Here is a 26,148-nt window from a genome sequence, read left to right as displayed (position 1 = left end):
GGACTGGGTCTCCATCGGACTGGGTCTCCATCGGACTGTTTCCCCATCGGACTGTTTCCCCATCGGACTGTTTCCCCATCGGACTGGGTCCCCATCGGACTGGGTCTCCATCGGACTGTTTCCCCATCGGACTGTTTCCCATCGGACTGTTTCCCCATCGGACTGGGTCTCCATCGGACTGGGTCTCCATCGGACTGTTTCCCCATCGGACTGGGTCTCCATCGGACTGGGTCTCCATCGGACTGTTTCCCCATCGGACTGGGTCTCCATCGGACTGGGTCTCCATCGGACTGGGTCTCCATCGGACTGGGTCTCCATCGGACTGTTTCCCCATCGGACTGGGTCTCCATCGGACTGGGTCTCCATCGGACTGGGTCTCCATCGGACTGGGTCTCCATCGGACTGGGTCTCCATCGGACTGTTTTCCCATCGGGCTGTTTCCCCATCGGGCTGTTTCCCCATCGGGCTGTTTCCCCATCGGACTGGGTCTCCATCGGACTGGGTCTCCATCGGACTGTTTCCCCATCGGACTGTTTCCCCATCGGACTGTTTCCCCATCGGACTGTTTCCCCATCGGACTGTTTCCCCATCGGACTGTTTCTCCATCGGACTGGGTCTCCATCGGACTGGGTCTCCATCGGACTGGGTCTCCATCGGACTGGGTCTCCATCGGACTGTTTCCCCATCGGACTGTTTCCCCATCGGACTGTTTCCCCATCGGACTGTTTCCCCATCGGACTGTTTCTCCATCGGACTGGGTCTCCATCGGACTGGGTCTCCATCGGACTGGGTCTCCATCGGGCTGTTTCCCCATCGGACTGGGTCTCCATCGGACTGGGTCTCCATCGGACTGGGTCTCCATCGGACTGTTTCCCCATCGGACTGTTTCTCCATCGGGCTGTTTCCCCATCGGACTGTTTCTCCATCGGACTGGGTCTCCATCGGACTGGGTCCCCATCGGACTGTTTCCCCATCGGACTGTTTCCCCATCGGACTGTTTCCCCATCGGACTGGGTCTCCATCGGACTGTTTCCCCATCGGACTGGGTCTCCATCGGACTGTTTCCCCATCGGACTGTTTCCCCATCGGACTGTTTCCCCATCGGACTGTTTCCCCATCGGACTGTTTCTCCATCGGACTGTTTCTCCATCGGACTGGGTCTCCATCGGACTGGGTCTCCATCGGACTGTTTCTCCATCGGACTGTTTTCCCATCGGACTGGGTCTCCATCGGACTGTTTCCCCATCGGACTGTTTCCCCATCGGACTGGGTCTCCATCGGACTGTTTCCCCATCGGACTGTTTCCCCATCGGGCTGTTTCCCCATCGGGCTGTTTCCCCATCGGGCTGTTTCCCCATCGGACTGGGTCTCCATCGGGCTGTTTCCCCATCGGACTGGGTCTCCATCGGACTGTTTCCCCATCGGGCTGTTTCCCCATCGGGCTGTTTCCCCATCGGACTGGGTCTCCATCGGACTGTTTTCCCATCGGACTGTTTCCCCATCGGGCTGTTTCCCCATCGGGCTGTTTCCCCATCGGACTGTTTCTCCATCGGACTGGGTCTCCATCGGACTGTTTCCCCATCGGACTGGGTCTCCATCGGACTGTTTCCCCATCGGGCTGTTTCCCCATCGGGCTGTTTCCCCATCGGGCTGTGTCTCCATCGGGCTGTGTCCCCATCGGGCTGTGTCCCCATCGGGCTGTGTCTCCATCGGGCTGTGTCCCCATCGGGCTGTGTCCCCATCGGGCTGTGTCTCCATCGGGCTGTGTCCCCATCGGGCTGTGTCCCCATCGGGCTGTGTCCCCATCGGGCTGTGTCCCCATCGGGCTGTTTCCCCATCGGGCTGTGTCTCCATCGGGCTGTTTCCCCATCGGGCTGTGTCCCCATCGGGCTGTGTCCCCATCGGGCTGTGTCCCCATCGGGCTGTGTCTCCATCGGGCTGTTTCCCCATCGGGCTGTGTCCCAATCGGGCTGTGTCTCCATCGGGCTGTGTCCCCATCGGGCTGTGTCCCCATCGGGCTGTGTCCCCATCGGGCTGTGTCCCCATCGGGCTGTTTCCCCATCGGGCTGTGTCCCCATCGGGCTGTGTCCCCATCGGGCTGTGTCCCCATCGGGCTGTGTCCCCATCGGGCTGTGTCTCCATCGGGCTGTTTCCCCATCGGGCTGTGTCCCCATCGGGCTGTGTCTCCATCGGGCTGTGTCCCCATCGGGCTGTGTCCCCATCGGGCTGTGTCCCCATCGGGCTGTGTCCCCATCGGGCTGTGTCCCCATCGGGCTGTGTCTCCATCGGGCTGTTTCCCCATCGGGCTGTGTTAGTTAATCTACTGGCCGGTGGTGTTGGCGTCACTATGAAGGGTATTTATTATCTACCAACTAATCTGTCTGTGAGCAGGCACTCCCTCCGCTTTCTCTCTCACTCTCTCTCTCTCTCTCACTCACTCACTCACTCACTCACTCACTCACTCACTCACTCACTCACTCACTCACTCACTCACTCACTCACTCTCTCTCTTTCTGGCTCGGTGGTGCCCATGGCAGGGAGGGCGAAGGTCCAGGGCGGCTGTAGGGTAGGGTGGGGGCAAGAGGCGAACAGTGTGGCGTCTCTCCAGAGATTAGCGGCGTGTGCCGTTTGAAACTCACACTCTTTGATTTCAGGACTTCAAGGGCTTTAGGAGCGAATGCGAGGTTACGATGACGAAGAAATGAAGACGACGAGCCACAGACAGACAGGCATACAGGTGTTCCCTTTCTCCCGGGATGTTCAGGCGCTAGTGGTGTTTAGGCCTCATCCAACCACAACGTAGCAGGAATGTGTACCTGTGCGCCAATCAGCGGCCAGCATGGGTCACTGGTGGCAACGGTGGTATTGTGACAGCGCACAGTGTGTGACTACTTTGTCCTCCGTGTGAACTGTAACTCAACACCTTTTCTCTCCGCTCTTCTGTTGCTTGCTTCTCCTTCTCCTGTTTTGGTAAATATTGTCACAGGTCACTAAAGAGAGGGAGAGACAGTGATCTTTTGTTCCCAATTGGGCTTGTCTGTTATTGGCAAAACTCTACGGCAAAATTCAGTATGAGTCTCTCACAATGCTGCACTTGTGATAAGCAGATCGTTTTCATTGATTGAACCAGGTAGGCTCATCGTAGGGGGGTGCCAGCTTATGATGTCATACACACAGTATCCCCTGTCAAGGCCAGTCCCCTTCTGAAGCTTCCATCTGGCTGTGGTCTTTTTCTGAATGGGACGTCCCCCCTGAGTGATCTGCTCCTGGTGTCTCGCCGTCCGATCCTGGTGTCTCACCATCCGGTCCTGGTGTCTCTCCGTCCGGTCCTGGTGTCTCTCCGTCCGGTCCTGGTGTCTCTCGTCCGGTCCTGGTGTCTCTCCGTCCGGTCCTGGTGTCTCTCCGTCCGGTCCTGGGCGGGTTCTGCTTGGAAGTCTGTCAGAACCCAAACCTCCGGTCTGACCACAGGCTGAACACAACCCTTCACGGTCACAGCCCACAGTCACAGCCCACAGTCACAGCACAGCCCACAGCCTATAAGATTTGAGTCTTCATGAGAGCGTAATTACACCCCAGCAGTGTATTTATACACGTGTGTGACTCTATGGACCACGTGTGTGTCTGTGTGTGGAAGGAGCATTCCCTTTTGTGTAGTGTGTTTGTGTACAGTTTGTACGTCTGCACATTTTGTATTGTGTATAGCTGGTGGGCGTTTATCACAGGAGGTTGGTGGCACCTTAATTGGGGAGGACAGGTGGTAATGGTATCAAATACATCAAACATGGTTTCCATGCGTTTGATACCATTCCATTCACTCCGTTCCAGCCGTCATTATGAACCGTCCTCCCCTCACCAGCCTCCACTGATGTTTATTGTATTTCAACATACACTAGGTGAGCCTGCAAAGTGTATTTTCTGTGTGTGTCTGGAGAGCATGGTGTGTGTGTGTGTGTGTACCGTGTGTGTTCCGGTGATGTGGTCGTGTTGGTGCTTGCACTACTGTATGGCAGCAGGTGAAACCAGTCTAACCTCACCTGTAACAGGCAGTGTCAAATTGATGTCCAATTGCAGCTGTTTTATTCTGTTGTGCTCTGTCTCTTTTCTTTGTGTTTGAAATCTGACTTTTTTGGGGGGGGGGGGGAAGTTGAGTGCTGGCATCATAGCTGTGTCACGGTGTCTGTGTCTCTTTCACACATACACAAGCGCCACTAAACTCCCTGTACACACACAGGGCAGGACAGAGCCACAGGGACCTGCTGTTGGATTTAGGCAGACCACATCACCAGCCTACAGTTAAACTCCATCCGGACTTCAAGAGTGGAGCACAGTGTCGGGGCCCGGCACTCAGTGTTCACAGTGTACATGTTGGATGTTGTGTATGTGTGTGTTTTTGGCTCTCTCAAAGTGGATTTTGCGTGGCAGATTGGAATGATCATGGAGTGAGGGATCACACGGAGCAGAGTGCAGACAGGAGGGAACAGAGGAGGGAGAGCGTGAACGAGGGACAGAGACAGAGCGAAGGATGAATTGGTAGAAGTGAAGCTGGACAGCGAGCTGGAGGCTGACAGAAGGAGGGGGAAAAAAAGAGATTTGGGAAGAGAGAGACAGGGAGGGCGGGAAAGAGAGAGAGCGAGAGGAGGAGAGAGGACAGTGGAGACAGAGGAGCCAGCCCTCTAGCTGTGACAGTTTGTGTGTTAGGGGGGTTGACAGACACAGTGGCTTTGTGTCCTGCTGAACAACACTGGACAGGACACTGCTGTGCTGGGAGAGGAGAGGCACTGTCAGTTAGTCTGTCAGTCGCTCTGTCAGTCAGTCAGACCGTCTGTCTATCTGTAGGGAAACTAAACCTCTCTGCTACCACTCTGGCATACATCTGCTCTCCAGGACGTCTTTAATATCATTTCAGGGCCTAGGACGCCTCACCACGGCATGCGTGCGCCCCCCAGCGTGCGTGTGAGTGTGTGTGCCTTGGAATGCTCCTTCACGTCCTTGGAGGTCAGGAGTTTGAGACTGTGATGTGGAACTAAAGGCATGTATCTGGGGACGTGCCAGCATCAGGATGGAGAGGAACACCGAGGAGAACAGGGGACTAGACTGAACTGAGTTGGTTGGAACTATTGGGATTTTTCTTTTCTTTTCAGGAATGATCTTGGTCCATCTGAAGAGCTACTTAGCCCTCTTGGCTTCTGCTTTCACTGATTGGTTCATCTCAATGGAAGTATGACTTGGCCAGAGAGGATGTAGGTGTTACACTGACACCTGCGTAATTTACTGGAAAATAGCGTGTTTGTGCGATAGTGTCAAGACTTTGCCTCCTCCTGTGTGTGGCCCATGTTGGCATCGGGTCGGCCCATGTTGGGTAATCTCTGTGCCCCCATGCCCGCGGCTATGCCCCCTTACCCTGCTCTACCAACTAGGTCAGAGTGGTGCTTCCAGAATCCCGTAGGAGTGGACTGTAGTGCCGCCGAGCCTCGCTGTATCTGGTTGGCAGTGCTGCGTGGTGCCCCCTTGCCCTCGCCCCCCACCATGAGGCCAGTCCCGGTCGGCAGCCGTGCCCAGCAACATTATCACCAGCCCGGGGTAAGGACTGTGCCCAGTGCCCACCACACCTCTGCAAGGTGGAGGTTTGTGGGTCTACCTCAGAATCTCAGTTGAGGTATCCATATAGTTATGTGGAACTGGTGTTTTGCAAATTGTGCAGTGTGTATGCTTGTTTGTGTGTTAGCGAGATAGAGCTTCTCCTCACGTGTTTTTCTCTGTCGGTCACAGGAGGTTGGTGGCACTGTAATTGGGGAGGACGGGCTCGGGGTAATGGCTGGAACGCAATGAGTGGTTTCCATGTGTTTGATGCCATTCCATTCGCTCCGTTCCAGACATTATTAAGAGCCGTCCTCCCCTCAGCAGCCTCCACTGGTTTGTATGTGGCAGTGTGATGCTGAATGTGAGCAACAATAATGCAGTAATCATTAAGCATCAGCTATAGTTGTGTTGTCCTCTTTAGGGGGTTGTGCCATATTGACTGTTTCCCCCTGGAGGGGCGTTACTAATTAGTGAGTTAAGGCAGATGAAGGGGCTTGTTATGTGGCAGTTTGTCTCTCCCCCCCCCCCCCCCCCCCCCCCTTCAATGCGCCCTCCAGGCCTGCAGAATTCAGAGCATCTCTCATCCATGTGCACTCAGTGTGTGTGTGTGTGTTGAAGCGCAGTGTGTGTTTGCTTTCTCTCTCTGTCTCTCTTTCAGACATGCAGTTGAGAAATGGCGGCTTGGGGAATGTGGGCAGCCAGGGGAAAGAGCAGCTAGGACCAGGCTATAGTATAGACACAGCTGGAGGAAACACACTGTCTGTGTACAGTAATGGCCTCTCGCAGTAATGTGTACAGCATCAGTCCTGGAATCTCAGCCTACTCCCTCTGTAATTGTGTTGACCAGGATAGTAACACCAGTAATGTGCACAGCATCAGTCCTGGAATCTCTCAGTATCTCTCTCTGATGGGAGTAGGCACATTTTGATCCACCCAGTAGCCTGATATACTTTACTGTTGCCTGTATGCCACTGAGTGTAGGGTTTAAGGAGAGTTTGGGTTATTATGGCTAGGATCTGTGGATGTATACTGAACAAAAATATAAATGCAGCATGCAACAATTTACAGTTCACTTGGCAGCCAGGCCCAGCCAATCAGAACACGTTTTCCCCCACAACATGGCTTTATTACGGACATGTAGATTAAAAGCTCAGGTTCGATAATTTCATTGGTTAGACAAACAATAAGAGGATAATTATGCAGATAGTAATGTAGTGCTAGCCTCGGCACTCCAGTCCTACCTATTTCCCCCATGGGGTGTAGGTTAGAGACCGTTTTGGGGAGGGTGGGTGAGGGGGGTATGTGTTACTGGAGATTCATATTCAGCAGAGTTGCTCGAGGAGAAAACCCTGTTTAACTGATGTGACATCAACTGACTTGATCTGACAGAGGGCTCAGACAGGTTATTGAGCAAACACACACAGACAGACAGACAGACAGACAGACAGACAGACAGTGGAATTCAGGCGGTTGTGTAAAACACAGAGACGTTATTGTTGAAGCTGTGCGTCAGGTTTGCTGAATGACTGTTTATACTCGATTGTGAAATACTGTATGTGTTTAAAAGGCTGCCATGGTGCGGCTGGCCTTTTCAACTGTACCGACACACAGTCAGATGTCGGCTGTCATGCTAGTTTGAACTAGGATGTATTCTGGCTTGGAGAGGAGCCGGAGTAGAGACAATGATACAGGTGGGAGGGCCTTTGATACACAGTAGCTAGGGCCCTGGGTTTTTCCTGATCTGACCAGGAAGAACTATTGAACCTTAAAGTAGCAGTGCTTGTCACTTCTTCAGTTTGTATCCCTTTCTCTTCTCCCGTCCCCCATCCACCCATCCGTCCCCCATCCACCCATCCGTCCAGCTCTCAGACCAGTGCTACGAAGCGGACAGTGGGTCTCTGGATTAAAAGCGTGTCAGCATTTGTAAACCTCTGTAAAGCCCAACTTTTCAAACGGGATGCAGCTCTCAACTGTTTGAAAGACCATTGTTCCCCCAGTGTGTGTGTGTGTGTGTGTGTGTGTGTGTGTGTGTGTGTGTGTGTGTGTGTGTGTGTGTGTGTGAGAGAGATGTCTTTCAGGCATTCCTTTTCTTCACCATCATTTGCAAACGCTGAACTAATATAGCTTAACAATCACTTCCTAACTATCATCGTTAGGCTGGGGATGTACTGCCTGATATGAATGTTAGAGTAGTGGTGAGATGGACACCTGTCTGCTGCCCACCCCAATAGCAACACAATGTGGTTATATAGACTAGAGGTCGACCGATTAGGATTTTTCAACGCCGATACCGATTTATTGGAGGACCAAAAAAAGCCAATGCCGATTAATCGGCCAATTTTTTAAGAATGTATTTGTAATAATGACAATTACAACAATACTGAATGAACACTTATTTTAACTTAATATAATACATCAATAAAATCAATTTAGCCTCAAATAAATAATGAAACATGTTAAATTTGGTTTAAATAATGCAAAAATAAAGTGTTGGAGAAGAAAGTAAAAGTGCAATATGTGCCATGTAAGAAAGCTAACGTTTAAGTTCCTTGCTCAGAACATGAGAACATACGAAAGCTGGTGGTTCCTTTTAACATGAGTCTTCAATATTCCCAGGTAAGAAGTTTTAGGTTGTAGTTATTTTTGCAATTATAGGACTATTTCTCTTTATACCATTTGTATTTCATTAACCTTTGACTATTGGATGTTCTTATAGGCACTTTAGTATTGCCAGTGTAACAGTATAGCTTCCGTCCCTCTCCTCGCTCCTACCTGGGCTCGAACCAGGAACTCAACGACAACAGCCACCCTCGAAGCAGCGTTACCCATGCTGAGCAAGGGGAATAACTACTCCAAGTCTCAGAGCGAGTGACGTTTGAAACGCTATTAGCGCGCACCCCGCTAACTAGCTAGCCATTTCACATCGGTTACACCAGCCTAATCTCGGGAGTTGATAGGCTTGAAGTCATAAACAGCAGAGCTGCTGGCAAAATGCACGAAAGTGCTGTTTCAATGAATGCTTACGAGCCTGCTGCTGCCTATCACTGCTCAGTCAGACTGCTAAATCAAATCATAGACTTAGTTATAACATAATAACACATAGAAATACGAGCCTTAGGTCATTAATATTGTTGAATCCGGAAACTATAATCTCGAAAACAAGACGTTTTTTCTTTCAGTGAAATATGGAACCGTTCCGTATTTGATCTAACGGGTGGCATCCCTAAGTCTAAATATTCCTGTTACATTGCACAACCTTCAATGTTATGTCATAATTACGTAAAATTCTGGCAAATTAGGCGGCCCAAACTGTTGCATATACACTGACTCTGCGTGCAATGAACGCAAGAGAAGTGACACAATTTCACCTGGTTAATATTGACTGCTAACCTGGATTTCATTTAGCTAAATATGCAGGTTTAAAAATATATACTTCTGTGTATTGATTTTAAAAAAGGCATTGATGTTTATGGTTAGGTACACATTGGAGCAACGATACGCACTGCATCGATTATATGCAACGCAGGACACGCTAGATAAACTAGTAATATCATCAACCATGTGTAGTTAACTAATGATCATGATTGATTGATTGATTGTTTTTTATAAGATAAGTTTAATGCTAGCTAGCAACTTACCTTGGCTTACTGCATCCGCGTAACAGGCTGTCTCCTTGTGGAGTGCAATGTAATCAGGTGGTTAGAGCATTGGACTAGTTAACTGTAAGGTTGCAAGATTGAATCCCCCGAGCTGACAAGGTAAAAATCTGTTGTTCTGCCCCTGAACGAGGCAGTTAACCCACCGTTCCTAGGCCATCATTGAAAATAAGAATGTGTTCTTAACTGACTTGCCTAGTTAAATAAAGATGAAATAAAGGTGTAAAAAATAATAATAATAATCGGCCAAATCGGTGTCCAAAAAATATAGATTTTCGATTGTCATGGAAACTTGAAATCGGCCCTAATTAATCGGCCATTCCGATTAATCGGTCGACCTCTAATATAGACGAATAGGAATGATGGGAAATATTGTGTATGGTTTCCTGGTGGCCCCACATGGCATTTTAATAGGAGTTCTCATTATGGTGCCTTTAGATGTGCTAATTATCCTAATTAATGGCATGTGGCAGGGCTCCGTATTGTGTCATTTGTGTATCATGATTATCCTATTCATGTGAGCTTGTCCTAGAATCACTGCTATGTAACTACGGCTGTACACACCATTTCTATTCATATACTGTCCATACCGTCTTTACACACCACTATATGTATGTACAGTATATTTATATACCCACGTATATATTTATATGCCGGTCTCTTGACATTGCTCGTTCTGATACATCTTAATTTCTTTCTTGTATTTTTCTGGATTATGTGTGTATTGTTGTATTATTGCACTGTCGTTGCTAGAAACACGAGCGTGTTCGCTGCACCTGCAAATCTGTGTACGTGAGCAATACACTTTGATTTGATTTGAGAGATCTAGGCAGATGTCAGAGAAGTGCAGAGTGAAGTGCCAAATGTTCCCCTTTTTGGATTGGCTAGACTAGAGAAAGGTTTCCTCATCTAGGAGGTTGGTGAGAGAGTGGCCATGGAAAGACTATTAGATATAGCCTAAATACAGTCAGGTTTTACATAAGCTGACAGACAGATGTAAGTTTAATCAATGATGCTAGACCTCATGTCTGGAGTGTAACCTAGAGGCTGGAGTGTAACCTACTGTAGTTAGATGGAGACTTGTTGTGGGGGTGATTAGTGGAGAATAGTCAGGCAGTCACAGACGTCACCCACACACTCAGGGTCAGGCAGGCAGGCTGACAGGCAGTGGGAATCATCTCTGGCCCAGAGCTCTAGTCTCTGTGTGTTTGGGGTAATCACAGGGTTTGGTATTCTCAGCGCCGGGAGGGGCTGTGCGGTCGAAACCAGCGTGCTGGAACCTGTCTCGCACTTGGCCCAGCCTGCTCTCGCTCCTGCCCTCTCCACTCGCTCCTTCCCTCTCTCTATCATTCTCTCCTTCCATCGCTCTCCTCACCCCCTCCTTGCCAGTCCCCGTCAGTGTGTGTTTCAACATGCCTCAAACCAACCGCTCCCTCTGGAATTCCCTCTGGCTAGTCTCTTTCTTTCTCTCTTCATATCCTAAGCCTACTCTTTCATTTTCACTCTCTTTATTTTCCTCCCTTCTCTTCCCTCACCCTCACCTTTCATGCATCTCTCATTTAAACTTTCTCGCTTAATATCCTCGTGCCTCTCGTCTCGCATCTGTTTATGAAATGTGGGAGAGTTGCCTGGGCATTGTGAAACGGTGAGAACAAGGTTACATCATCACCTGTATGGAGAGCTGTGCATCGAGCAGGAAAGAGGAGAGGAGGACAAAGAGAGGATGTGTTGTAATGGTCACTCCAGCTGGATCATATGGCAAGAATGTATATGTGGTGATGGTGGAAGGGAGAAGAGCGGTTGAATGGGAGGGAAGGAGCACAAACCCCCAACCCCCTGGGGTTTTGTATTTATAGGTGCTCTGTATGCCTGGTTATCCCTCCTCTATGGTACCACACTTCCTGTCCCCAGCCTGCCACTTCCTGTTGTTGAGCGGACCGGGTGATTGGCCCTGCGAGGTCAGAGTAGTGTGGAGGGGGGAAGGGGCACAGGAAGTGAAATATAGGGTTTGTGTTGGGGGTTAACCCCTTACACGCGTGGGAACTAACCTATATGGAAGGGGCTGAATTTAAATGTTTTTTTTTACAGAAGAAATATGGAAAGCATATCCATAACCATGGTAGCAATTCAAAGGGAACCGTTTGGAGATTATGGGGAAATGATTAGACCAGAGGTGAGGACAGTTCATCTGACACAAAACTGAATCCAAACATTACACTGTTGATATTATGTACGTTTTGCTTTTACTATACTTTTTGCCGCGTTTGTTTATAACAAAATCTGAAAATATTCTGAATACATTCAGGAACATGATAAGAATATTCCTGGAAAATGTGGGGTAGATGCAACATAAGACATAAAAAGGAACATGGGTTTGAGTGAGAGGACTTTTGGTGTCTCCAAGTGGCCAAACACCTCTCCAAAGTGTACACAGTTCCTAAGTCGTTTCGATGCACTTTATGACTCAAAAGAAGAGTCTTCAACTATAAGGTGCTTTTTCGAGCTCTCCTAGCTGTGCCGTTGAGGAACTAGAGCACACTTGTAGTCGTTTTGGTTGGAACACAACCCTGCATCCCCGCCGTCACACAATTACCGTTGTTGTTTACGCAATCCAAAAACGGTCCATTATAAATCACAACGAAATGTGCAGTGCACACTTGTATGACGTCAAAGCAGTATTTATTATCACTTTTAACTTCTCATCTTCCAAAATACGTTGAGTCCTCTTCATTTACAGCACTTCCCTCATTCCGACAACGACAAATTTGCGCCAGAGTTGCCCAATTAGTGGGAGAGATGGGGCCAACTTCATCACCAGGTGCTCAGGTTCAGAACGGATGTCAGTCAAATCCCTTAAAATGCTGTCGGAGTGGAGACCCTGAGCTCTGATGTCATGTATTGCATGTTACGGTGCAGCCACTGCGTTCCAATTTAGGCACTTGTCAGTGTCCAAATCTGCCATTTTCAACACGCATACTGGTACGAGTATGAAGGGCTATAGCCAGCTGGGGGCCAGCCGTGCTCACCACTCACCTACTAGCATTAAAACATATGGACACACACACACACACACACACCCTCAGAGTGGAGAGTCAGGAGGAGAGACACCGGTACAGTTAAGTAAGTGTACTTCCATAGAGAAGAGTCCAGAGGTATAGGCTCATTTACGTTTAGGAAGGTTGTCTCCCTCCCATCCCTGTTTGGTCAGGTGGTTGTGTTTGAATGACATATGTGGGTTGGAGCAGCAGCATCAGGGTGTTAGTTCTCACGTGTATCTGTCATGTTTGTTATTTGCCTTCTTTGGGGAAAATGAGTGGACATCTACTCAGGCTCACCCTGACCCTTTCACACCACGCTGGTGCAAGATGACCAAGGTCAGTCCTGATTGATTACAGACATTCCTTAATTGTCTAGAGTTCCGTCCTGAGCATTCCAGGGTGAGCTCAGGACGGAACACCCCCCCGCTCCCCTCCGTCTAGACCTGGGCTCTTCCTGACAGCAGCCGCACCCCCCAGGACCCCTTAGTGGTTTCTGGGACATTGTTGTGGTGCTGGGTGCCATGTGGGGACTGCCTGACCCTATGGGCCAGCTGTGCTCAACTCTCACCTCTAGCATTAAAACATATGGATACACACCCACACTCATTGTCCGCCAGTCTCCCAGGACAGAAACAGACACATTCCTATTCTTGCCTGCAGGGGAAGTCACTAATGAAGTAACCAGCAGCCCATTAAGTGGTGATGTCACTCTGAGGCCTGGCTCTTGTAGCATGGATGTCGTTTGACCTTTGTTCCAGTTCCATAAAGTTCTGAAAGTTTTCCCTGGGAATACTTGGTGGAAGGAGGAACTGGTTAAGTACTGATGGAGTGTTGACCGTTGGAGTGACATAAGTTATTGTTTTGGGGATATGACCTGAGTCTCACATGTTTTTATTCTCTCTCTGTTCAACAGGCAAAGGGTTGGAGAGATGGGCTCTCCTCGGCCGGTGACAACCCTCGGCCTGCGATGGGGGCGGGAGGAGAGGGGGTCGGCGTTGGCTGGCAGGGTCCCCGGACACTACTACTCCAGAAGAACTCACAGGGCTTCGGCTTCACGCTGCGCCACTTCATCGTCTACCCACCAGAGTCTGCCCTGCACACCAGCCTCAAGGTACCACCACTGGACAACACACCAGTGACAACTGGGGCTTTTAAAGAATAATCCACTCAAATCTACAGATTCCTATGATTTACATTGTTAAATAACGCTGTCTGGCTAGCTAAAAAATTGCTACACACAATAGCACCAAAGTCAATATCAGCATGTGAAGTAGTTACAGTAGCTAGTTGTAAAATCCCTGAAACAAACTGCCCTATCAATTTTGGCATTTTATTAGGATCCCCATTATCCTTTGCAAAAGCAGCAGCTACTCTTCCTGGGGTCCACACAAAACATGAAACATGACATAATACAGAACATTAATGGACAAGAACAGGTCAAGGACAGAACTACATTCATTTCAAAAAGGCACACGTAGCCTACATATCAATACATACACACAAACTATCTAGGTCAAATAGGGGAGAGGCGTTGTGCCACGAGGTGTTGCTTTATTTAGGAGTTACAATATCACCATGTTCGACGTGGTAGCGATCGCATTTCTAGCGCAAAGCTGTGTGAGTCTGGTTGCTATGGCAACTCGAGGAGAAAACAGGTTTGTGTCATGGTCGTTGAAGGAAGAAAGGTTATTAATTTGAAGGTGCACTGTGAACTTTAAGGACATTTCAACAAAATATAGACTTTGTTGTGACGATATAGACAGATGGATGTGTTCTACACAAGTATCCCCCTATTGGCTTATTTGGCGATATGGAGTGTTCAGGTAATTGTTTTAAAAGCGTCATGAAATGTGATAGTTTGTTATCCCTATTTCCAGGGACGAGAACCGTATCATGATGAAGTATCTCGTCACATTTCATTTCTAGGGTGGATTATCCCTTTAAGACTGAGCCAATCATATCACATGGGCAGTAAGGCTGAGCCAATCATATCGCTGGGGCATTAAGACGGGACCAATCAGATCACAGGGCAGGAAGGTCGTAGATCAATTCGAACACAGGAGCAGTAAGGTCAAGAGAATCAGGACACAATGGGGGACAAGCCAAGCATAGCCAATTAAATGCAGGGATTGAACTAGCGTAGCCAATTAAAGTGTTGGGGTAGACTCCTATGAGTTAATCAGATTAGGGACATAGACAGATGGATGTCATAAGAAGAGCCCTGTCATTAGAGTAGAGATGGATAAGCAAGCGAAGGACAGAAGGGGAAGGGTGATACACAACCTCCATACTCCTGTAGGACTGATTTACAGAGAGAGAATTCCATTAAGTCTGTTTTACTGTCTATGGACAGACAATTGTACCACAGCCAGTGTACCTTTTGGCTCACGAATACCTTTTTCCTAAAGGAGGACACTGCTGTAAGAAACAGTACAGGGACAACAACGGTGTTTTACTGAAAGATATGTCCTGTCTTAACTATACAGCCATTCAGCGGCATAGATAACGATCTCATCAGAAAAAGCATCATCCCGGTGGGTGTTTTGTTTTGTTCTCTTAGTTGTCGGGCAGACAGAGCTACAGATGTGAAATAGAGCGACGAGGGGGGGGGGGGGGGGGGGGTTACAGCCAAAACAAGGGCCCTATTATGATGAACACCCTCCCCCTTCAACCCCCAGCCCAGCAGCTGCAGGACAGGACAGGACACTGTCTGTGTGTCCCAAAAATGGCACCTTATTCCCTATATAGTATACTACAGCCCCATGGGCCCTGGATAAAAGTAGTGCACTATAAAGTGAATAGGGTGCCATTTGGGACACAAAAGTGTCAATCGGCTCTGTTGTCCTGGCCTGCCTGGTACCACTTTCATATTACCCCCAGCCTGGACCGGCAGTACCATGCCCTCTACTAGAACCACCACAGACAATGGGCCCACTGCTGCCTGTCCTGTCCTGTCCCCAGGGTCACATGCTGCTGTGAGGGGCAGCGAGTGGCACAGAGAACGCAGCCCTCTGTCCCTACCCATCTGAAGGTGCCTCAGAGGTGACTGCCCATCATTGGGGCCACATCAAAGACCTGTATGATGTGACTCCCTTCATCATGGACACATGCCTGATGATTGTCCTAACGGATTGATCAGTGCATGCATGACAGCTGTCCCTAACCCTACATCTATATCCACAGAGCAAGAGAGAGAATCAGAGAGAGATGTAGAGATGAGGATAGTGCATCTCCATCTCTCGGTCCTCAGCCCCACCACAGGCCCGCATGTGTCCACCCGGGGGGTCAGCTCAGCTGGGGAGCCTCCCTGGCTCCTGGGTCTATTCTGGGGCGTCAGCCCTCCTTTCTCTGGCCATAAACCCCCACTATTGTCTGTGGAGGCAGGAATGAGCCCACTCAGCTCTGCCTAAAGCCAGGCAGGAGCCAGTCACCCCAAACTGTCCACTCAGCTCAGTGTGTGTGTGTGTGTGTACACGTGTGTGCGCCTACATCAGTCTATCACGCTATCAAACAGCACCTATGACAGACAGACTGTGTGCTCAGTGCTGCCCTCGTCTGTCTGATGCAGACAACTACACGTGTTTGGCTCTGTGTATGACATCACCACCTGCAGACAGTCAAATCTGTCTGAGTGTCTCTGCTGTGTGTGCTGAACATTAGGAGCTCCTAAACCAGAACAGGTGTGTTTGTTTGAGAGAACTGGCTGGGATACCACTGAAGTCACTCTTCACATGCTAATCAGCTTGTAAAAGAAGATGGTTCACGTGCCATGTAGCTTCACATGCTAATCACCTTCTGAGAATCCGGAGGCGAGCGAGTAAACACCCATTGCATGTTAGCAAGAAGAATGGAAGACAAACATTGGAAAATAAAGTTGATGACCTACGATTAAGATTATCCTACCAAAGGGACATTAAAAACTGTAACATCTTATGTTCCACCGAGACGTGGCTGAATGAAGAAACTGAAAATATAAAGCTAGCAGGATTTTCCATGCACCGGCAGAACAGAGGTGCTACCTCTGGTAAGACGAGGGGTGGGAGTGTGTGTCTTTTTGTCAATAACAGCGGGTGCGTTTAATATTAAAGAAGTCTCGAGGTATTGCTCACCTGAGGTAGAGTACCTTATGATAAACTGTAGACCACACTATCTACCAAGAGAGTTCTCATCTGTATTATTCGTAGCCGTCTATTTACCACCACAAAGCGAAGCTGGCACTAAAGACAGCTCTCAACCCACTCTATAAGGCCATAAGCAACGAAGAAAATGCTCACCCAGAAGCGGCGCTCCTAGTGGCTGGGGACTTTAATGCGTGTAACCTTAAATCAGTTTTACCAATTTTTTACCAGCATGTCACATGTGCAACCAGGGTGAAAAAAATCCTAGACCACCTTTACTCCACACACAGAGATGCATTCAAAGCTCTCCCCCGCCCTCCATTTGGTAAATCTGACCATAATTCTATCCTCCTGAATCCTGCTAACAAGCAAAAACTGAAGCAGGAGGTACCAGTGACTCGCTCAATACGGAAATGGTCAGATGACGCGGATGCTACACTACAGGACTGTTTTGCTAGCACATACTGGAATATGTTCTGGGATTCATCCAATGGCATTGAGGAATACACCACCTCAGTCATCGGCTTACTCAATAAGTGCATCGATGACATCGTCCCCACAGTGAACGTACGTACATATCCCAACCAGAAGCAATGGATTACAGGCAACATTCGCACTGAGCTAAAGGCTAGAGCTGCCGCTTTCAAGGAGCGGGAGACTAATGCGGACGTTTATAAGAAATCCCGCTATGCCCTCAGACGAACCATCAAACAAGCAAAGCTTCAATACAGGATTAAGATTGAATCCTACTACACCGGCTCTGACGCTCGTCGGTTGTGGCAGAGCTTGAAAACTATTACGAACTACAAAGGGAAACCAAGACGCCAGCTGCCCAGTGACGTGAGCCTACCAGATGAGCTAAATGCCTTTTATGCTCACTTCGAGGCAAGCAACACTGAAGCATGCATGAGAGCACCAGCTGTTCTGGATGACTGTGTAATAACGCTCTCGGTAGCCAATGTGAGCAAAACCTTTAAACAGGTCAACATTCACAAAGACGCTGGGCCATACGGATTACTAGGACGTGTACACAAAGCATGCGCAGACCAACTGGCAAGTGTCTTCACTGACATTTTCAACCTCTCCCTGACCGAGTCTGTAATACCTACATGTTTCAAGCAGACCACCATAGCCCCTGTGCCCAAGGAAGTGAAGGTAACCTGCCTAAATGATTACCGCCCCGTGGTACTCACGTCGGTAGCCATGAAGTGCTTTGAAAGGCTGGTCATGGCTCACATCAACAGGATCCTCCCGGATACCCTAGACCCACTCCAATTCGCATACCGCCCCAACAGATCCACAGATGACGCAATCTCAATAACACTCCACACTGCCCTTTCTCACCTGGACAAAAGGAACACCTATGTGAGAATGCTGTTCATTGACTACAGCTCAGCATTCAACACCATAGTGCCCACAAAGCTCATCACTAAGCTAAGGACCCTGGGCCTAAACACCTCCCTCTGAAGTGGAGCAGGTCGAGTTTCAAGTTCCTTGGTGTCCACATCACCAACAAACTATCATGGTCCAAACATACCAAGACAGTCATGAAGAGGGCACGACAAAACCTTTTCCTCCTGAAAAGATTTGGCATGGGTCCCCAGATCCTCAATTATACAGCTGCACCATCGAGAGAATCCTGACCGGTTGCATCACCGCCTGTTATGGCAACTGCTTGGCATCTGACCGTAAGGCACTACAGAGGTAGTGCCATCCAGGACCTATATAATAGGCGCTGTCAGAGGAAAGCCCATAAAATTGTCAGAGATTCCAGTCACCCAAGTTACAGACTGTTTTCTCTGCTACCGCACCAGACAATTTACATTGACCCCCCCCCCCCCCCCTCCCTTTTGTACACTGCTGCTACTCGCTGTTTGTTTGTTACCTATGCATAGCCACTTAGCCCACACCTACATGTACAGATTACCTCAACTAACCTGTACCCACGCCCACTGACTCGGTACCGGTGCCCCCTGTATATAGCCTCGTTATTCTCATTGTGTTACTTTTTATTATTACTTTTTATTTTAGTCTACTTGGTAAATATTTTCTTCTTCTTGAACTGCACTGTTGGTTAAGGGCTTGTAAGTAAGCATTTCACGGTAAAGTCTACACTTGTTGTATTCGGCGCGTGTGACAAAGTTTGATTTGATATGTTTTGCACAGAGACAGACACTGCATGAACAAGAGCTGAGGGGACACTTTGAATGTTTGGCAGCTTCCATTCACACAAACAACCACACGTGCACACCAGGGGAGGCTGGTGGGAGGAGCTATAGGAGGACTGGCTCATTGTAATGGCTGGGATGGAATAAATGGAGCGGTATCAAACGCATCATACATACGGAAACCACATGTTCGACTCTGTTGCATTTACTCCATTTCAGCCATTACAATGAGCTCATGTTTCCTCACCCAACTCCACCCTTCCTTAACACCTGTGTCATTCTGGTTTCCTGGAAAGAGGTGGATGTTCTGTGAACAGGTGTTTAGGCTGCCATGGAGCTTTGTTCCCTGGGTGACATTGTCTGTATGGGCCTGGATATCAGTGTTGATTTTGTTTTTTCGTTGTCTTCACAGGACGAGGAGAACGGGAATGGAAAGGGTAAGTTGTCTCCCTCAGTCAACACCGTCACCACTAGACTCTGGTGTCTCGGTGATGTCACCGCCACTCCTAGCCAGGGTCCCCCTCTAGCTACACTGCTTCCCCTGCTGCCGATGACCTTGTGGCCCCAAAACACTGTTCCTAGAACAGTTTGATTCTTTAGCTTGTAATGCCCACTGTTAAGAAAAGGTGGAGTGAACTCTGTGCATAGAGTTGTCCTTTTATTGAGTCTCAATTGGATTATTGGCGGTATTTATGCTCATGTCATGATATTGGCGCTTATAGTATAATTCCACTAGGCTCACACTGGTTCACTGTTGTTTGCACATAATTTCAAAGACATTACGTTGAACCAACATTGAATAGACGTTGAATTGTCTGTGTCCAGTGGGCAATGATATATTTAATAGTTATCATCAGGTCCTATTTAATCAATTGAAGAATGAAGTGACAGTAACATACTGCATTGTGCCATGTAGGGAGAAGTAGGTTGGAGCCAATGGACACCATATTTGTCAAGAATGTGAAAGAGCGAGGTCCCGCTCACCAGGCTGGCTTGTGTACAGGTAAGGAAAATGTCTGTTTTGAAAGAGAGGGACGGGAGATTGCGTGTGTGCAGGAACAGCCTGATTTGCAATGGAAATAACCTTAGGAGCGTCCGACATGATCACACATGGATGATAGGAAGGAGTCAGGTGCTCCCAATGATTCAACAAGGATACCCACCAGACCATGTTCAGCAAAAACACACACACACACACACATTAAAGTTGCATTATTGTCTTAGGAAATTAGTAATGATACTGATGAGAACAGAATGACACAGGCTGACAAATACCCAGCAGTGTAAGTTGGAGCTAATTAGAGACGTTTTCCTGTTGTGTCTTGCAAGCTAAGCTGGGCAGCATTCCTCTCCCTGCAGCCCAGCCAAGCTAAACCATTACTCCCATATAAATACACACACACACACACACACACACACACCACCAAAACACATCCACACACTAACACATAACGAATGACTCATCCCTTCTCCTGCCAAACACAAACAGATCCAGGCCTTTTGCCTCAGGCTTATGATCTGGTATATCAACACACAACAAACCCCGAGGCGACACTGTGTCCTTCCTGACTTCACAGCAACTACTGCAAGCACATAGTTCTATATTTCCATACACAAATCCTCAGTCCCTATCTCAACCACCCCCCATACATCCCTCAGCAGGAAGTCTGGGTCTGGGGTCTCCCTGACCTTCCCTCCCCTGACCTTCCCCACCAGGATATTCCTCTGCAGGAGTCCTGTGTCTGGGGGGGGGGGGGGGTGTGACTGGGGTCAGTAAGGGATGGGGTGGAGGGGTTGCTCTTGTTCTTTTTTTATTGAGAGTGTATCACTGAATATCTGTGCTGTGTTTGGTCATACTGGGATTGAAATATGTATGTTCGTATGTGTGTTGCAGGGGATCGGCTGGTGAAGGTGAATGGAGAGAGTGTCCTGGGGAAAACCTACTCCCAGGTGATCGCCCTCATACAGAACAGGTAAGAGCCACTGTACTGCGTGTGCGTCTGTGTGTACCCACAGTATGTACAGCGCACCCCTTGACTTTTTTACGGCCTTATTCTAAAATGGATGAAATAGTTTTTTTCCCCCCCTCATCAATCTACACACAATACCCCATAACGACAAAGTAAAAACAGGTTTTTAAAATTTTGTTAAATCCACTTCAATCAGTGTAGATGAAGGGGAGGAGACCGGTTAAAGAAGGATTTTTAAGGCAATTGAGACATGGATTGTGTATGTGTGCTATTCAGAGGGTGAATTAAAAAATAAACTGAAATGTCACATTTACTCAGTATTCAGTACTTTGTTGAAGCACCTTTGGCAGCAATTACAGTGTTGAGTCTTCTTGGGTATGACGCTACAAGCTTGGCACACCTGTATTTGGAGAGCTTCTCCCATTATTTTCTGCAGATCCTCTCAAGCTCTGTCAGGTTGGATCGGGGGGGCGTCACTGCACAGCTATTTTCAGGTCTCTCCAGAGATGTTCGATCGGGTTAAAGTCCGGGCTCTGGCTGGGTCACTCAAGGACATTCAGAGACTTGTCCCGAAGCCACTCCTGTATTGTCTTGGCTGTGTGCTTAGGGTCGTGGTCCTGTTGGAAGGTGAACCTTCGCCCCAGTCTGAGGTCCTGAGCACTCTGGAGCAGGTTTTCATCAAGGATCTCTCTGTACTTTCCTCCGTTCATCTTTCCCTCGATCCTGACTAGTCTCCCAGTCCCTGCAGCTGAAAAACACCCCCACAGCTTGATGCTGCCACCACCATGCTTCACTGTGGGGATGGTGCCAGGTTTCCTCCAGACGTGATGCTTGGCATTCAGACCAAAGAGTTTTTCATCTTGGTTCATCAGACCAGATAATCTTGTTTCTCATGGTCTGAGAGTCCTTTAGGTGCCTTTTGGCAAACTCCAAGCGGGCTGTCATGAGCCTTTTATTGAGGAGTGTCTTCCGTCTGGCCACTCTACATTAAATGCCTGATTGGTGGAGTGCTGCAGAGATGGTTGTCCTTCTGGATGGTTCTCCCATCTCCACAGAGGAACTCTGGAGTTCTGTCAGACCAAGGCCCTTCTGACCTTGCAAGGCCCTTCTCCCCGGATTGCTCAGTTTGGCTGGACGGCCAGCTCTAAGACGAGTCTTGGTGGTGGCCACTGTTCTTGAAGAACTTCAATACGGCAGACATTTTTTGGTACCCTTCCCCAGATCTGTGCCTCGACACAATCCTGTCTCGGAGCTCTACGGACAATTCCTTCCACCTCCTGGCTTGGTTTTTGCTCTGACATGCTCTGTCGACTGTAGGATCTTTATATTGACAGGTGTGTCCCTTTCCAAATCATGTCCAATCAACAGAATTCACCACAGGTGGACTCCAATCAAGTTGTAGAAACAGGATGCACCTGAGCTCAATGGAAACAGGATGCACCTGAGCTCAATGGAAACAGGATGCACCTGAGCTCAATGGAAACAGGATGCACCTGAGCTCAATTTCAAGTCTCATAGCAAACAGTCTGAATACTTATGTAAATCAGGGATTTCTGTAGAAAAAAAATATATATACATTTGCAAAAACTTCTGAGTTTTTGAGATATTGTGTGTAGATTGACGAGGGAAATTATTTATGTAATTATTTTTAGAATAAGGCTTGTAACTTAACATAATGTGGAAAAAGTCAAGGGGTCTGAATGCTTTCCGAATGCACTGTATGTGTCGTTTATGTACGAGACATGTCTCGTGTCGTTTACTTTGCATTTTTTAATGTATGTATAGCATGATTCTGGAATGTGGAACATGTTCAGTTGTGTAAGTCGTCCTTGACTTGTGTGAGCACTTCCTCCTGAAGAGAATAGCCTGGAGCATTGAGTGTCCAGAACACATCCACGGAGAGCAGTAGAGTCACCAGGGTCATCGTCAACAGGGTCTCCTGTGACATGGTTGCTGATCAACCCCTCTCACAGCAAAACAAAACCCTTCGTCACAACAGGGGGAAAGTCTTCTCTTACTGTAACATGATAGAGTTTGGAAAAAATTTGGAATTATATTGTTTTTCCTACCCTTCCATCTGTGTTCCTTTTTCCCTTCCTCCCTCCTTCTCTCCCCTCTCTTCGGTTCCCCCTCTCTTTGCCCTCTCTTCCTTGTTCCTCTCTCCTTTCTTCTCGTTCCCTCCACAGTGAGAGTGTGTTGGAGGTCTCTATAATGCCAAAAGGTGAAGACGTGCTGCAGCTGGTAAGTGTGAGTATGATATTTCAACCACACTACACCCTAATAGAAATACTCAGAAATGAATACCTGACAAATTCATTGATAAGTTCGTTGATTTAAGAATACTAATACTACAGAGAGAGAACATCTTGGATATCGTCATGCTTGTCATTCCATTGCTTTGAGTTGACATTCTCAGCTCTCAGGAACTAGCTAGGCTGTGACGCAGATGCTTTCTAGTCTGTCCTTAGATTACAACACACATTCATTCAAGCTATTATCCAAAGTTCTGTGGAAGCGTCACATGAAAAGTGGCTACCTACACACGCACACATTTTGCCTCGGTCCATAAATTGCTCCACCACTTACTCACATGACCAGACATGCAGAGCATGTCACCACCTCTTCTTTGGACCAGGAGAAGCAACCCAGGGGCACAACGCTGACACAACTTCCCAGACCTGGGCGCCCGACCTGGGCTTCTCTCTCACACACACAACCCCCTACCCACCAAGCACCAAGTCTTTCCCCTTCCAAATACTGCCCTCCTTCAACCCCACTACCACTCCCCCACCCCTACACGCCTCCACCCTTCTCTCCTCTCACTCCGCCCCTCAACGCACCACGGGCATCGGTTGCATTCCAGTGGTGACATCACCAGCTCTAGCCATGCCCCCTTCCACCCTCCCACAGGGGAGAGAGAGAGAGTGTGAGAGAGAGAGAGAGTTTGGAAGGGCTTGTCTGAGGACAGCATACTGAACGAAAAAGAAAGTTCGACAGATAGCAAGAAAGAACAGCGAGAGAGACAAAAAAAAAGGAGTCTAAAGAAGAAGTCGAGACATAACCTCGAGAAAGAAGGAGAGAGAGGGAGAGCGCGGTAAATCGTAGCAACGGGAGTGTTAGTGTCTGTGGGAAGCAAACAGAGTTCCCCTCCTCTCCTCTTCCTCTGTGAGTGACTTGAAGCCAGTATTGAGCCTGAGAGACACTGCCAGACTGATTGTGGGCCTGCCCTACTCTCTGAGGTAAAGCCTGAACACTTCATCTTTAAGTGTACCCTTTTGATATAAATTAATTTTGGGCAAAGTGGTTTTAAGTCTGTAGCTTTGTAGTTTCTTAATCGGTGTTGCGGCTGTAGCTTGAGGGGCTGAACGCTGAGCGATACTTTAGACGTGTGGTGTTGTTGCGGGCGTATTGGATCAAGCTCGCCGTAACAGTGAGATTTTGTGCTTGTTTTGATAGATCCAGATTTGTTGTTGTTTTAAGTCAGTGTTTTGTTGTAGCGGTATATTTGGAACATTGCTCTGTGTCTGTGTGGCTTCAGACGGTTGCTGTGTTGTGGCTCTTGCTCAAGGCGCGTGCTAGTGCCTGCAGCTAACTAGTAGCTGTGTTTGTGTTGGAGGCTGAGTTGGGGCCCCTAACAGTCACCATGGCTGAGCAGACTGTGGTGGTAGGAGGAGGAACACAGATGATTCTAGACGTCGCTTGCTGTGTAACATCATAGTTAACAAGGAGCTTTGAATGCTGTGCCGGTCAAACCTGTGACTGTCAAAGCAATTGTATCGCTCCTTCCTTCCCCTCTGACCTCTGTTCGTCACCTGAACTCCTCCTGTTTGTGTCTCACCTCTCTCCCTCTCTGTCTCCCACTACAGGCATACTCCCAGGATGCCTACCTGAGGGGCAACGAGCCTTACACAGGGGGAGCCCGGAACCTTCCGGTACCCCCGCCCCTTTGCTACGCTCCCCGCGCCAAGTCCCAGCGTCCCTCTGGGGCCCCGGCCCTTATGGGCCAGAACCAGCTGGACAACTGGAGCCGCTGGGCAGGCTCCGCCAGCCCTTTGTCCCCCCTGGACAACCGCTCCACCGTGGGCAGCCCGGCCAGCTGGCAGGAGGGGTGGGGCGGACACAGAAGCCCCCCCCACAGGGCGGAGGAGATCCAGTGCGGTGTGACCGGGCAGCAGCCTACGGGACAGACCAGGGGCCGCTCCTACTCCTCATCTTCCTCCTCAGGAGGGCCCCTCAGCAGCCCTCTGCGTGTCCACTACGTCAACCACAATGTCACCGCCACCACCGCCTCCTCTCAGCCCCGGAAGGGCAGCCAGGCCTGGGCCAGCCCTCCCCAGCCGAGCCCCAGCCGCAGCCATCACTGCCAACAGGCCCTGTCTGAGTGGTACTACAGCCAAGCTGCTGAGCAGCGTCAGGGCCGCAGTGGCAGCATGCACCAACGCCACCGCAGCTATTCTCAGGACAGGCTGTGTGAGACAGGCCCCGGGCGCCACCGACGGGGTCCGGGCGGCTGGCCCCACAGCGCCTCCCAGGACACCCTGATGCTACTGCAACAGTCAGGCCCCGGCCCCCACGGGGACCCTTCTTGGACCTACAGAGACTGGGAGGGGGCCCGGGACCAGAGTCACCACTCCTCCTACGGCAGCAGAGCCCGGTCGGAGAACCTGCTGGTACAGTACGACCGCAATGGCCACTCGCTGGAGATGCTGGGGTCACCCCGTTTCGAGAGGCCCGCCTGGCTGCAGCAGGCCTCACAGCAAGCACCCAGAACTGAGGCCTATCAGAGGCAGGGGAACCATTACGGTGTTGCGCTGGCCCCCTCTATGGGCCGTCTAGCACAGCCGCACCACAAAACCCAATCACAGTCCCACCCACATACCCAGCCCCAGCCCCAACAGCCAGCCCCCCAGAGCAGACGTCTGCCCACCGGACAGAGCCTGGACGACCAGCCAGTAGGTTACCGCAGCTACAGCCCCTCCTTCAACCGCAAGACAGGCCGTATCATGCAGCAACCCTCCTTCAGGGACCCCTCCTACCTTGGCCCCCACCTCAGCTGGGCCCCCACCACCAAAACCAGCCCCCCTGAGGGTGTTGTTCCCTCAGTTCCATCCCCCCTGGCCTCCACCACCCCTGAGACCCTTGACAAGGCCTACCGCCCCACCAACCATGAGAGAGGGGCAGTGGAAGGCCAGGTGGAGGTGGTAGCTCAGACCCAGGAGGTCAAGCTGAGACAGAAACCCCCCACGGGGCGAAGGAGCGCCCACGCCATGCGCCACCCCCACTACACCCTGCCTGTAGATGGCACAGAACCCCCTGTGTTTCCCCCTGACCCCCACAACGCTGCCCCCGCCCCTCGCCCCTCAGGAGATGGTGCCCCGCACCGTACCAATGGCAACCTGGCCCCCTTGTCTGTAGAGGATGACGCAATGGCCTCCATTCCCTTTATAGGTAAGCACCTCCACCACCCCACACACCTCCTCCTCTTTCTCTCCCTGCCCCTCCATGTAACTTGCAGACCTCATCACTCCCACTTCTGTTTATGACACAAACATATTCCTCCTGATTGATCTTACTGGAACTTACTGGAAACGAACTGTTTGTAAAAACAAACAAGAAGC

The 26,148-nt window shown here is 49.5% G+C and overlaps 1 protein-coding gene across 14 annotated transcripts in view; it reads left to right on the top strand.

The window, feature by feature from the left end:
- The window catches only part of arhgap23a (Rho GTPase activating protein 23a), a 100,105-nt gene that overhangs the window by 51,425 nt on the left and 22,532 nt on the right, over positions 1-26,148 (top strand). For 6 of the 14 annotated variants that reach the window (XR_016485236.1, XR_016485235.1, XM_036938196.2 and 3 more), the window contains exons 1-7: positions 4,222-5,580; positions 13,188-13,385; positions 18,973-18,997; positions 19,477-19,563; positions 20,455-20,533; positions 22,717-22,777; positions 24,397-25,978. Coding sequence is in view for 11 of the 14 variants with exons in the window: in XM_036938196.2 (XP_036794091.2) it covers positions 5,332-5,580; positions 13,188-13,385; positions 18,973-18,997; positions 19,477-19,563; positions 20,455-20,533; positions 22,717-22,777; positions 24,397-25,978 (2,281 nt within the window). In the remaining 3 variants the exon portion in view is untranslated. Of the gene's footprint in view, positions 1-4,201; positions 5,581-13,187; positions 13,386-18,972; positions 18,998-19,476; positions 19,564-20,454; positions 20,534-22,716; positions 22,778-23,438; positions 23,770-24,396; positions 25,979-26,148 lie in introns of those variants that run through there. The other 8 variants (XR_016485237.1, XM_090193216.1, XM_090193213.1 and 5 more) reach the window with 4 other exon arrangements.

Source organism: Oncorhynchus mykiss, chromosome 12 (assembly GCF_057628025.1).
Source record: "Oncorhynchus mykiss isolate SJ-2025 chromosome 12, ASM5762802v1, whole genome shotgun sequence".
NCBI lineage: Eukaryota > Metazoa > Chordata > Actinopteri > Salmoniformes > Salmonidae > Oncorhynchus > Oncorhynchus mykiss.
Note: the sequence above shows the minus strand (reverse complement) of the source record. Positions and strands in the feature narration are given on the sequence as shown.